The sequence below is a fragment of the Amblyraja radiata genome, chromosome 5 (genome assembly GCF_010909765.2).
Source record: "Amblyraja radiata isolate CabotCenter1 chromosome 5, sAmbRad1.1.pri, whole genome shotgun sequence".
NCBI lineage: Eukaryota > Metazoa > Chordata > Chondrichthyes > Rajiformes > Rajidae > Amblyraja > Amblyraja radiata.
In genome coordinates this window covers 19,296,006-19,310,350 of record NC_045960.1, presented here as the reverse complement: position 1 = coordinate 19,310,350, position 14,345 = coordinate 19,296,006, and the positions used below count along the sequence as shown (strand labels likewise).

The window sequence follows — 14,345 nt, the reverse complement described above, 5'->3', positions numbered from 1 at the left end:
AGGCTCTGAAGGAGATCATTAAAGTGTCTGGCCTTTTCCTACCTCCAGTTCCCTCCCCTCTACTTTCAGTCTGAAGAAGGGTTGCAACCTGAAACGCCACCCATCCTTTTTCTCCAGAGATGCTGCCTGACCCTGAGTAACTCCAGCACATTGTGTCTATCCTCATTGAAGTGTTTTCCCATCAAATGACATTGTATCACCATAGTGTTTTACTCTAGCGTTAAGATACAAAATTCATCAACATTGAGGAATCATTTCTGACTTACCAACACAGATTGGTGGTGGGTAGTTCCAACGGCGCACTGTACCAGGCATACAAGAAACGTGGGCTTGTCCCTAGAAGAGCAACGTTTACACCTTAGAAGATGCACAAACACCATGGCATTCTCAAGCAAAATAGTTCCTTTAGCGTTGATATTGTTTCTTATTACCGTCGCAGCAAAGAGGTAATGAGGTTTATGTTGCTCATAGGTTTAAGTTGAGGGGGCAAAAATGTAATAGCAACCTGAAGGACAACTCATTGAAACACAAAGGGTGGTGGGTGAATGGAAAGAGCTGCCGGAGGAGATCCATGCGCAGAATAATGGAAGTGCAGAGTACATTAGTGCAGAGTAAATAAATACATAGACAATAAAATATACAGACTTCTTACTTCATGCAACTGTGCAGTATAAACCGCTTATTATATAGATCATTGCTTGGGCTACATATGCAATACTGAACATATTATCAGTCGACCCGGTTTGTATGTCCATAAGAACAGAAGATCTTAGACTATGCAGTACAGAAATAATTTAACTTTGAATTGCCTGTGGTAGATGAGAGTGACAGGGGAAAAGTATTGGTCACTGTTCCTGCTGAAATCTAGTTCTAAGGGACATTTTGGATCAGGGCCCTCCCAACTCGATAGCTCTCTTATCCATCCCCTCAGCAAATGCTGCCTGAGCTGCTGAGTTCCTCTAGCACTTGGTGTTTTGTTTAAGATTCCATCATCTGCAGTGTCTAAAATGGCAAGGAAGCAATTTTCCAAACACTGTGCTCTGATTCAGTCCTTCCCCTCTGTTATCAGCTTCTAAACGGTCCTCCCATTAGCTAGGGCACAGACCAGTTCTCCTCTAGGCATTGCAGGCATTGGACTGTTCTCTGGAACTGCTGCGCTATAAATCGCTGAGAGTTGTGGATGTGGCCCAGTCTATCACACAGACCAAACTTCCCACAATTGACATTTCACACTGCCTCAGAAAAGCAGCTGGAGGTGGGAGATTGCAACCTTCACGTGGTCCGCCCTGATTCGACAAATGCAAATTAACCTGGCGTGCACTATCAAATAAGATGAAATAGACAAATTGTCCTACAACTTTAGGCTGTGCACGCCATACGCAAGAAGAAGAAGAAAAGCAGCCAACATACTCAAGGACTTGTCCGACCCTGGCCATTCCACTTTTCCCTGCACCCATCCAGCGGAAGGTACATACACTTGAAAACATCAACCAGCAGACTCAGGAACACCTTCTTTCCTTCTGTTAACAAGCTTCTAAATGTTCCTTCCACAAAATGTTCACCTGTATCATTTGTGGGCATTGGACTTTGTCTCTGGAACAAGTGCACTACAATGCTGAGAACAATATTCTGCACTGTATCTTCCCCTTTGCCCGTCCTACAATAATTGAGTTTCACTTGATTGTATTTATGTGTATATGCATGCAAAGCAAAGCTTTTCACTGTACCTTGGTATATGTGACAATAATAAACTTAAATTTAAACAAAATTAATCAGCATCTTCAATCGAGTAATGGACCATTCACAAATACCATCAATCATAGAGTCATACAGTGTGGAAACAGGCCCTTCCGCCCAACTTGCCCATGCCGACCAGCAGGTCCCATCTACACTGGTCCCACCTGTCTGCATTTGGCCCATATCCCTCTAAACCTGTCCTATCCATGTCCTATCCTATCAATGTACCTGTCCAAATGTTGTTTAAACATTGCAATCGTACCTACCTCAACTACCCCTTCCGGCAGCTCGTTCCATGCATCCAGCACCCTTTGTGCAAAAAAAGTTGCCCTTCAGGTTCCTATTAAATCTATCCCCCTTTACCTTAAAGTAATATCTTATGGTTCTTGATTCCCTTCTCTGAGCATAAGACTCTGTGCGTGTAGCCGATCTATTCCTCTCATAATCTAATACACCTCCATAAGATCACCCCACATCACCCTGCACTTCAGGAACAGAATCCCAGCCTGCTCAACCTCTCCCTATAAACTCAGGCCCTTGGGTCCTGACAACATCCTTATAAATCCTACAGAACCCTGAACACGTATCACCGAAGGCCTTGTAAACTGCAGCATTTTTTTAATTGAGGTTTTTTTCCCCATTTTTGATTGAATTCAGTTGCTTGGTGTGAACCTGCAGAGATCCATTCAGCCAGCTCATAAACTAAGAATGACAAGAGTTGAATCTAAAGGTTAACAATTATGATTAGGGAACAATGTGTATGCCTTTTGGTTGTCTTGCTCCGGTCTCCTCTGAAAGTGCTCATCACATAATTGTCAGTTTCTGCAGTCTCAGAAGAAAGAACTTGTCTGCTTCAGGTCCCTGAAAAGTATTATCATCGAGTATTTTCTCAAGAAAGGACATTGTGCTCTCAGTCATGCCTTTTTAATGTAATGCATTTCCTTGTCAGAGCTGACTTTGAGCCCTTTAATATCATTCCACAGCTCGGCATCTCCAATGAAACCCCGAAAGGAGCAGTTTTAAAGTTACCTCCAGCAAAAAAAACTATGAAAACGCAAGATTTATTTTTTCATGGTTAAGATTTATTTTGCTGAAGATTTGGAGACTTTCAAAATCAAGGAAAAAATAGAGATTTTGATTTACTCTGGAAGAGTTGAAGAATTACTAATATTGTCAGTCACCATAGCCTAACACCCCTGATGACTGGGAACAATATGCTACAGCTTGGGGACCTTCCTAAAAATGGTAGACATTTAAACACTTTAACTCCCCTTCCCATGTGGACCTTTCTGTCCTGGGCCACTTCCACTGTCAGAGTGAGGCCAAATGCAAATTGGAGGGACAGCACCTCATATTTCATTTGGTGCATCTTACAACCCAGCGGTATGAATATTGATTTCTCTAACTTCAAGTAACCCTTGCATTCCCTCCCTCTCCATCTCTTCCCCATCCTAGTTCTCTGACCAGTCTGACTGTCCTCCTGATTAAATTGTATATATTTTTTGGCCTTGTTGTCACCTTCCCCAAGTTAACAATGATCTATTCTACATTTTCCTTAATCTCATCTCCTTTGATGTCTCATTTTCACACATTTACACTTCTATATCTCTGTGTCTCCCTCTCCCCTGACTCAGTCTGAAGAAGGGTCTCAACCCAAAACATCACCCATTCCTTCTATCCAGCTGCCTGTCCGGCTGAGTTGCTCCAGCCTTTTGTGTCCATCTTTGGTGTAAACCAACATTTACAGTTCCTTATCACACATTCCAAAATATGTGCCATTTGGGTTTATTAGGCTTGCTATTTAAACATATTAAAAATATGGCAGGTGAGGGGGAAAAAGGTTTAATAGGAACCAAAGGGGCAACTTTTTTCTTTACACAAAGGGAGATGGATATATGGAACGAGCTTCCGGAGGAGATAGTCGAGGCAGGTACTATCATAACATTAAAAAAAACATTTGGACAGGTACATGGATAGGGTAGGATTCATAGAAACATAGAAAATAGGTGCAGGAGTAGGCCATTCGGCCATTCGAGCCAGCACCGCCATTCAATATGATCATGGCTGATCATCCAAAATCAGTACCCCATTCCTGCTTTCTCCCCATATCCCTTGATTCCGTTAGCCCTAAGAGCTAAATCTAACTGGCTTCAACTAGCTACGACTAGCTACGACTAACTTTGGGAAAATTGGACACTGAATAGTGGAGAGTGAAGACGACCTCCTTCGATCTCCTTCGACCTCCCTTTGACTATGATAAAGACTATCTACGACTACCTTCGACTACCCTCAGTTACCTACGACTAACATGCCGACCTACTATGACCTACTACGACTAAACCTACGATTAAAAAAAGTATCGATTTTTTCCATGGCGACCTTTTTTTACTCGCCGGCATTTTTTTAACATATTGAAAAAAACGCCGCGACCTAGCTGAGGCCTCGCGTACGCGGAGACCACTCTCGACCATGAAGGAGAGTTACAAAGACCTCCTACGACCTCGTGTCGACCATGCTGTGTGTATGAGTCGAGGGCAAACTCACCAGAACTCGTGGATTAGGTCGCCTAAGTGGGACAGCCCCTCAAGATTACATCAGCTGAGCAAAGATTCCTGGTCACACATAATCACACAGCAGTAGATTGGTCTCTTCCCTGAACTTACCTGCAATGTATAGCCAGACTCACAGCTAAAGGACACCACATCATTCACCAAATATCTGTCTCCAAACTTCACACCATTGCTTGGAATCTCTGGCTCGGGGCATGTTGTAAGACCAACAGCTGTAACGAGAAGTAAATATTAAATAGCAATGGATCAAAAGTTAAATGAAATCGAAATATTCCTAATCAAGTATTATGTAGAACACATGTTAACATGTCTGTTTATTACATATTTTCTTTCTCTTCTTATACATAGCTTGCCATGTATTGCGATGTAGACATGATGGGCTGAATGGTCTAATTCTGCTACGTCTTCTGGTCTAATGGTCTATTGTTAATATTTATTTATCCATGAGAAACTAAAGAATCCACACTTGCAGTGTCGTGTGCAGTTCTGATCACCCAGCTGCAGGAAGGATGTCTTTAAGTTGGAAAGGGTGCAGAAGAGATTCACCAGGACTTTACATAAACTGGCGGGCTTGAGTTACAGGGAGAGGTTGGATAGCCTGGGGCTTTCTTCTTTGGAGCGTAGGAGGCCGAAGGGTGAGCTTATTGAGGTGTGCAAGATCATTAAGGAAAATGAATGCTCAGTGCCTTTTTTCCCCAGAGGAGAGGATTATAAAACTAGAGGGTGTAGGGTTAAGATAAGAGGGGGAAGATTTAAGAGGGACCTTTGAAGCAACCTTTTCATTCAGAGGGTAGTCTGTACCTGAGATAAGCTACAAGAATAAGCTATAAAGGCAGATACAATTGACTCTCAACAGATATTTGGACAATTAGATGGATAGGAAGGGTTTAAAAGGCCATATTCAGGCAAATGGGATGAGCATCAGAATGCCAACCTGGTTGGCATGGATAAGGTGTGCTGAAGGACCTGTTTCAGTGCAGTATAGGTTGAAGACTGGGTGAGAGATAAAAGTGAAGGAAATCATGAAGTCAGGGCTGTTGGTGACCCACCACATTTCAGCCAGATTCTGAAAAACAATGATAGACACAACGTGCTGGAGTAATTTAGCAGGTCATAGAGTCAGAGAGTCATACAGCGTGGAAACAGGCCCTTTGGCCCAACTTGCACACATTGGTCAACATCCGTTACATCGGTTTGACCCATTTCCTTCTAAATCTGTCTGATCCGTGTACCTGTCTAAATGCTTCTTAAATGTTGCAATCATACCTGCCTCAACTACCTCCTCTGGCAGCTCGTTCCATACACCCACCATCCTTTGTGTAAAAAAGTTACCCCTCAGGTTCCTATTAAATCTATTCCCTCCTCACCTTAAACCTATGTCCTCTGGCTCTAAATTCCGCTACTGTAGGCACAAAACCGTGCGTTTACCCCATCTACTCCTCTCGTGATTTTGTACACCTCTATAAGATCACTTCTCATCCTCCTGCGCTCCAAGGAATAAAGTCCAAAACAGCTATGGGTCAGGCAGCATCTCGGGAGAAAAAAAGGATGGGTAACGTTTTGGGTTGGGACCCTCAGACTGAAAGACAATGACAGGATAAACTTTGGACCTGGTCCCTTTGTCTAAATTACAAAATGCTTGTGAAAAGATTACCAGCAATGTTTCTGCTCGGCCAAAAAATAGAATCAGAGCTCGAATCAAAAGCACAGCTTAATCATGTATTCTGCCCAGCTTACAATGTGCTGGCAGCATTTTCATGAAAGTACAGAGATACACTACATCAGTAAAGATGAAGTTCTTTATTTCCAAACTCTCTTATTTCCAATGTGCAATTGCGTGCTTGTCAAATGTTATATCAGTCTTGACAGTGTAATAGATTGTGTCCATTTAAAATATTCCTCTTGGTGACCGCATGGAGTCCAATTAGTAGGTGGCAGCTGGTAATGAAGTGAACAGGCTGTCAGAGCAAATAACAACGAGACACTGTGCTGTCAATAGATTTCAAAAATATTTTAGCTGCAGAATTATTCAGCCATTTAAATCCGTGTGCATGGGCTTCTGTGCTCACTCCCTGGATGTTCCACCAAATCAACTCTCATTTCACTTGGTGGAGAGGGTGGAATTGTTTCTGAAACCAATAAAGAAACTAATGATTTTAGATAGACCCAAAATGTTGGAGTAACTCGACGGGTCAGACAGAATCTATGGAGAAAACTCCATGGAGTGTAACGTTTCGAGTTTCAGATGCCGACCCTAATATTTTGTTTTGTTTTGTATTATATTTTTAAATTTTATTTTATTTTATTTTAGAGATACAGGCACTTTGGCTCACCGAGTCCAAGCCCGCCAGCAATTACCCCGGACACTGGCATGATCCTACACACTAGGAACAATTTACAAACTCTACCAAATCCAATTAACCTATAAAGCTATCTGCCTTTGGAGTGTGGGTGGAAACCAGAGCACCCGGAGAAAACCCACGTGGTCACAGGGAGAACGTACAAACTCTGTACCCGTAAAGCACCCCAGTAGTCAGGATCGAACCCGGGTCTCTAGCGCTGTGAGACAGCAACTCTATTGCTGCGCCACCATGCCGCTCATACGTATAGACCCAGTTATTTGGGGCAAAGACAGGGAAAACTACAAAACTGTACAGTGCAGGACTTATCTGGTGCAAGCAGCCAACTATCAACTTTACAAACCCCACGAAATAACCTGCAACTCAAAGTCGAAAAGGGGCCGGCACGGTGGTGCAGCAGTAGAGTTGCTACCTTATGGTGCCAGAGACCCGGATTCGATCCTGACTACTGGTGCTGTCTGTACAGAGTTTGTACGGTCTCCCTGTGACCACGTGGGTTTTCTCCGGGTGCTCCGGTTTCCTCCCACATTCCAAAGACGAGCATGTTTGTAGGTTAATTGGCATTGTATAAAAATGTAAATCGTCCCTAATGTGTGTAGGATAGTGTTAGTGTGCGGGGACCGCTGGTCGGCGCAGACTCGGTGGGCCAAAGAACCTGGTTTCCGCACGCTCTCTATCTAAAACTAAAACTAATCTATACTATGCCAGGTTTGTCGATTAATTGGCTTCTGTAAATTGACCCTAGTTTGTGGGATAAAACTAGTGTATGGAGTGATCGCTGATCAGCGTGTACTCAGTGGGCCAAAGAGCCTGTTTCCGCACTGTATCTCTAACCTAACCAAACCTAAACTTTAAATGCGGCACGGTGGTGCAGCGGTAAAGCTACTGCCTGACAGTGCCAGAGACCCGGGTTTGATCCTGATTACAGGTGCTTGTCGATACGGAGTTTGTATGTTCTCCCCGTGACCTGCATGGGTTTTCTACAAGTGCTCTGGTTTCCTCCCACACTCGAAAGACGTGCATGTTTGTAGGTTAATTGGCATTGTTTAAAATTTAAATCGTCCCTAATGTGTGTAGGATAGTGTTACACAGGCATTAGTGTGCGGGGATCGCTGGTCGGCACAGACTCGGTGGGCCTGTTTCCACGCTCTCTCTCTAAAACTAAAACTAATCTAAACTATGCCAGCTCTACTATAGACCCTGTTACTTGGAGCAAACACAGGGAGAAACATAAAAAATTACAATGTGCAGGACTTATGTGGAGCAAACAGCCAATTATCAATTTTAGGAGCTCCACAAAATAACCTACAAAATCAAAGTGCAAAAGAGAAATTCAGCAAATAAGTCAACATCTGAGAGAGTTGCAGAAAATAAGGCAGCAAATGAAACATGCCCCATAACAACTAAGTGCTACACTGGGTAAAATAAAATCATGTTGGCTGTGACACAAGTGATTAATTCTCAATTAAACAGGATGTTCTATGTGTAATCGAGATGATTATGTTTGGTTGAGCTTGATCTTTCATTTCCGTCAATCTCCAGCGGGGACTACCAGATGTTGTGAGAGGTCACAGCGTATCAGGCAATGGCGATCTGTGAAATGGCCTGAAATTAGATGCTTTCTTGTACAGGCGGCACATGAGAAGGAAAAGGTTTCCTCCAGTGTCTTCTCCAGAGATTGGTTCCAAAGGGTTATTTGTTAAAAGTGGCCTTGTGCCTCAGTAAAGCTTTTGGCAATCGGTGTGTCCACAGACACTTGCGCTCTAACCAACAACTGCAACTTCCGTCAGGGTTTGGTGGGCAGAAGGGCCTGCTCCTGTTCTGTACCTTTGACTCTGTATAACTATAGAAGCTTACATAGAACAGTACAGCACAGGACCACTGTGGCCACAATGTTTCCTCACACAATGTTTGTGCCGAACATGATGCCAAGTTAAACTGATCTCATCTGTCTACATGATCCATTACCCTCTATACCCTGCACTTCCATGTGCCTATCTAAGAGTTTCTTAAACTGCACGATTATATCTACCTCCACCACCACCCCTGGCAATGCGTTTCAGGCCCACTGTGATGAAACCTTGCCCCGCACCTCTCCTTTCAGCTTTTCCCCTTTTACATTATAGCTATGCCCTCTAGTGTTGGTCATTTTCACCCTGGAAAAAAGTTTAGTTTAGTTTAATATTGTCATGTGTACCAGGTACAGTGAACAGCTTTTTTGTTGAGTGCTGTGCAGTTAGCAAAAAGACTATTCATGAATACATCCAACACCCAGCATTGGAGCTCCGCCCAGCGCGGCCTGTGGACTTCGGAAGCCGCAGTCTCCGGCAGGAAGCGGCCGTTTCGGAACTCCAAGCCGCTGAGAGTGTTTTTCTGACGCCAGAGTTCCTTCATCCGGCGAGAGGGCCTGAAATATCGGGCCCGACCATAGGTGAACAATGAGGAAGAGGACTGAACTTTGGTGCCTTCCCTCACTGTGGGAAACGTTGATCCCACTGTGGGGGGATGTTTTTTACGTTTAATGTTAAATTGTATAGTGTTGCCTTTGTCTTATTTGTGTGCTGCATGGTAGCTCAAATTTCACTGCACCAATTGGTGCATGTGACAATAAATGTTCTTTGTCCTTTGTCCTTTGTCCTTAATCAAGCGTTCCACAGTGTACAGATACAGGATAAAGGGAATGCCGTTTAGTGCAAGATAAAGACCAGTAATGGGAAGGAGTGATTACTTGAAAATCATCCCATCACAGTGGCATAGCTATAAAGCTGCTGCCTTACAGCACCAGAGACCCAGGTTCAACCCCGACCTCGGGCGCTGTCTGTGTGGAGTCATGTTCTACCCGTGACCGCGTGGGTTTTCTCCGGGTGCTCCAGTTTCCTCCCACACTCCAGGTGCGGCTTTTTAGCTCAATTGGCCCTCTGTAAATTACCCTTAATGTGTGTAGGGTGTGGATGGGAAAGAGGGATAATGCAGAACTAGTGTGAATGGGTGATTGTTGGTCAGTGTGGGCTCGGTGGGCTGAAGGGCCTGTTTTCATGCTGTGAACAAAACATGTTCTTCATCTTTAAACAAAACATGAAGACATCAGAAATCATGGCACTGAGTGAAAATTATCAGTCATTGAAGTGTACCCTAATCCCATTTTAACTCCATTGTGAAATTCATTGATTCATTTTTTTTCATGAGTCCATTTGTCTGCTTACCCTTGCAAATGGTGGATAGTAGCTTGAACCCTGACAGCATTCATTCATTGTGGACTGATAATCACACGAAGATAGACACAAAATGCTGGAGTATCTCAGGGGGACAGGCAGGGAAGGAATAGCAGAGATGCTGCCAGACCCGCTGAGTTACTCCAGCAATTTGTGTCTACCTTAGGTGTAAACCAGCATCTGCTGTTCTCACCGACACATTCGCGTTAAAGCATTGTATTAAGGAAGCAGTGATTTCAAGGTGATCTGAGAATGAAGCTTACTCACTTTAATGGCCTACAGTTGATGGAGGGAATTGCATTTATGTAACACGATTGATTGTTTTGTTCAGGGAGTCAGAATAGCAGCTTTTAAAGGAGAAGAAGGTAAAAGTTATTCAACTTCCATCAGAGTGGGGAATGTGAAGTTGCCGAAAAACAAGATGGACGTGCTGCCTGCACTGGTGGGGACTCAGAGGGAGTGCCATGAATGCAGTGATCTCAGTGTTTGCGGGGACATACCTCTATGAGAACCGTGTGGACGGCTTTCTGACTGTTGGGGCGGACAGGAACTGCAGAGAGAGTGACAGCAGTCGGTACAACTCTTGTCACATCACGGCACGGTGGTGCAGTGGTAGAGTTGCTGCCTTATAGTGCCAGAGACCCGGATTCGATCCTGACTACTAGTGCTGTCTGTGCAGAGTTTGTACGTTCTCCCTGTGACCACCTGTGTTTTTTCCCGGTTCTCCGATTTCCTCCCACATTCCAAAGACGTGCATGTTTGAAGGTTAATTGGCATTGTATAAAAATGTAAATTGTCCCTAATGTGTGTAGGATAGTGTTAGTCTGCAGGGATCGCTGGTCGGCACGGACTCTGTGGGCCAAAGAGCCTGTTTTCCGCACGCTCTCTCTCTGAAACTAAAACTAATCTAAACTATGCGAGGTTTGTCGATTAATTGGCTTCTGTAAATTGACCCTAGTGTGGAGGAGGGTATGTGTGGCCCGGACATTAAACCGATGGCTGCGGGTCTCCGCTTATGCTATGTGCCCTAGGGATTCTCACACGCCGCTGTGCTGGCTGTTTACGTTTAATCTTTATGTAGTTTTGTATCTTGTTGCTTTTTTGGTATGACAATATGGGAAATCAAATTTCACCGTACCTAGGTACACGTGACAATAAAGGACCATTGAACATTGAAATGCGAACATTCCCATTTCCGTCGCTGCAATGAGACGTGAGGGTTAAAAGGATGAATAAAATAAATCAGCTGCAAGAATCAGTATGGGAAAAGCTATCAGCCACATGTGCTTTTCAGGGTAAGCAACAGTGGATTAACTGTGGGCAATATCAGGAGGGAGCAGCAACATCAAAACATTCCAAATGTCAAATCATGGCAATCAGACAGAATGGGGATTTGTTGAGTACATGTTTTTTATAGCATGACTATGCATTAGTAACAGCACTCAGGGAGATGTCAATGTCATGCTTGTGAAGATTTCTAAATGACCTGATTTTATTCCATTTTATAGAGTGCCTTTCCAATACAACATTCACAAAAATGACAAATTAATTGCCTATCTGTTGAGTTACAACTCAAAATTGCACAGATCAGTAGCAATGTTCCAGAGGGAATTGATCTCAATTGCCCCTTCTGATAGGCAACAGAAATCTGTGGAGTGATATCTCAAGATGCAATACTGATGTCTTTCTTTATCTTAATACTGGGAATCAGTCAAGGCAAATAAAAAGTCATCATAATGATGTTTCTGTGAGAGCATATGGGGTCGTTTAAAAAATAGAGACAAAGCACTAGAGTAATAATTCTGGGGCAGCACGGTGGCTCAGCAGTAGAGTTGCTGCCTCACAGCACCAGAGATCTGGGTTAGATCCTGACCTAGGGTGCTGTCTGTATGGAGTTTGTACGTTCTCCCTGTGACTGCGTGGGCTTTCTCCGGGTGCTCCGGTTTCCTCTCACACTGCAAAGATGTGTGGGTTTGCAGGTTAATTGGTTATGGTCAAATAGCAAATTGTCCCCAGTGTGTGTGGGATAGTGTTAGTGTATGGGGCGAAGGGCCTGTTTTGACGTTGTATCTCTAAACTAAACTATACTAAACTTTTCCGCGCTGTGTCTCTCAAGTCTAAAGTAAAGTCTAAAGTCACCACTGGCCGCATTAATGCGATTAATGGAATCAACAACTTCTCCAGTCAGTCACCTAAGGGCTATTCATTGAGCATTTGCCGAGCTTAAATCTACCATGACAGTCGAAGTACATCAAGTCAGTTGTGGTGGTAAGGAAGCCCCAGAAACATAAAAGTGTCAGAAGCTGCTGAGCAACAACTTGAAGTTGTCGTGTTGAAGTCACAGATCAGAAAGCACAAGAGTTACAAACACTGTAAGAAAAGCGTACCACCAATGCATTGATTTAATATTCCCTGTTGCATTCAAGGTTGTCAAAAAGCAAAGATAGAGTTATAGAGCCACACAGCATGGAAACAAGTGCTGAGGCCCAACATGCCAATGCCAACCCTGCAACACTAGATCAAATATTTCTTCCCCTCAAAATCTCTAACCCCTCACCCTAAACCTATGCACTCTAGTTTTACATTGCCCTGCAATGGGGGGAGGGGGGGAAGGGGGATGGTTTTCAATGACCAGATTCTATCTATGCCTATCGTAATTTTGTACAGTACCATCCTGCAGCTTCCTCCACTCCAAGCTAAACAAATCCTCTGCTCTAAGGGAAGATAAGGGCTTAGAAGATGAGATAGTTGGACTACAGTAGAAAAGTGTTGGGATACATGCACGACAGATGGGCCGCTGAAAGCATTTTATCGGGATGCATCACAGCATGGTTCGGGAACAGCTCCATCCAAGACCACAAGAAATTGCAGATAGTTGTAGACGCAGTCCCAGACCATCACACAAACCAACCTTCCCTTCCATTGAAGGTAGACAAAAATGCTGGAGATACTCAGCGGGTGAGGCAGCATCTATGGAGCGAAGAAAATAGGCAGCATTTTGGCCCAAAACCCTTCTTCAGACGGGCGTAATCTAGGATGAGTCTCCTTCTTCTCACCTCTCCCATCAAGCAAGAGGTTTCAGAATTGTGAAAACGCACACCTCCATTTTCAGGGACAGTTTCCTCCCAGCTGTTATCAGGCAACTGAGCCGTCCTATCAACAACTGGTGAACAGTCCTGACTTCTCAGTTACCTCATTGGAGACGCTTGGACTATCTTTGATCAGACTTCACTGGACTTTATCTTGCACTAAATGTTATTCCCTTCATCCTGTATCTCTACACTGTGGACACACTCATGTATAGTCTTTCCAATGACTGGTTGGCTCGCAGCAAAAATGCTTCCCACTGCAACTCAGTACACGTGACAATAATATACTAAACTGAACTGAACTGAACTAGCTAATGCAGCTGGCAGATTAAATAGATTAAAGAGGTGGATGAGATTGTTATAGGAATTCTTAGCTCATCTCTATCTGGGAGAAGGGAGCAGAAGGGGGATATCAGTCAGTGCAGCTGCTCATGAATTTGGTAAAGGAGGTCATCGAAAGGAAACAGATGCTGGCAGATTGGGAGATTAAATCAACGGGCATCTCTTAGTTTAGTTGAGAGATGCAGTGAGGAAACATGCCCTTCAGCCCACCGAGTCCACGCTGACCATTGATCACCCAGTACACTATCCTGCACACCAAGGACAATTTACAATTTTACTGACGCCAATTAACCTACAAACCTGTAGGTCTTTGGAGTGTGGGAGGAAACCGGAGCACCCAGAGAAAAGCCACACAGGTCACAGTGAAAATGTATAAATTCCGTACGGACAGCACCCGTAGTCAGGATTGATCCTGGGTCTCTGACGCTGTAAGGCAGCAACTCTACTGCTGTGCCACCGTGCCGCTGAAATCTCTTGACCAGCAGCAATTTTTTGTTCCTTTCTAAGGGTATGTCCTAAACAAAATGCCAGCTTTTCATGTGAGTGGCTGGGAGCCAGCGTACACTCTGAGAATCATTCCGATCAAGAGGTCTGGGCAGCACAGTTGTATCGGTAGAGTTGCTGCCTCACAGTGCCTGACCACGGGTGCTGTCTGTACGGAGTTTGCACGTCTTTCCTGTGACCGCATGGGTTATCTCCGGGTGCTCCGGTTTCTTCTTACATTCCAAAGAGGTGCAAGTTTGTTAGGCTTCTGCAAAATAAATTTATCCCTAGTTTGTAGCATGGAAATAGCGTACAGGGTGATCACTGGTCGGCATGGACTCTGTGGGGCCTTGGGGCTATTTGCACACTGTATCTCTAAAGTTTAAAGTCTAAAGAGATGAGGAAGAATGACGTCTGTGGAGGCCAAGTCCATGGATATTTTTAAAGCGGAGATTGACAGATTCTTGATTCGTAAGGGTGTCAAAGGTTATGTGGAGAAGGCAGGAGAATGGGGTTGAGAGGAAAAGATAGGTCAACCATGATTGAATGGCG

The 14,345-nt window shown here is 44.0% G+C and overlaps 1 protein-coding gene across 1 annotated transcript in view; it reads right to left on the bottom strand.

The window, feature by feature from the left end:
• Window positions 1-14,345, bottom strand: part of csmd1 (CUB and Sushi multiple domains 1) — a 501,649-nt gene that overhangs the window by 268,277 nt on the left and 219,027 nt on the right. The window contains exons 27-28 of the mRNA XM_033020497.1: window positions 4,401-4,519; window positions 267-336 (exon numbers count right to left, since the gene is read on the bottom strand). Of these exons, the coding sequence (XP_032876388.1) occupies window positions 267-336; window positions 4,401-4,519 (189 nt within the window). The remainder of the gene's footprint in view (window positions 1-266; window positions 337-4,400; window positions 4,520-14,345) is intronic.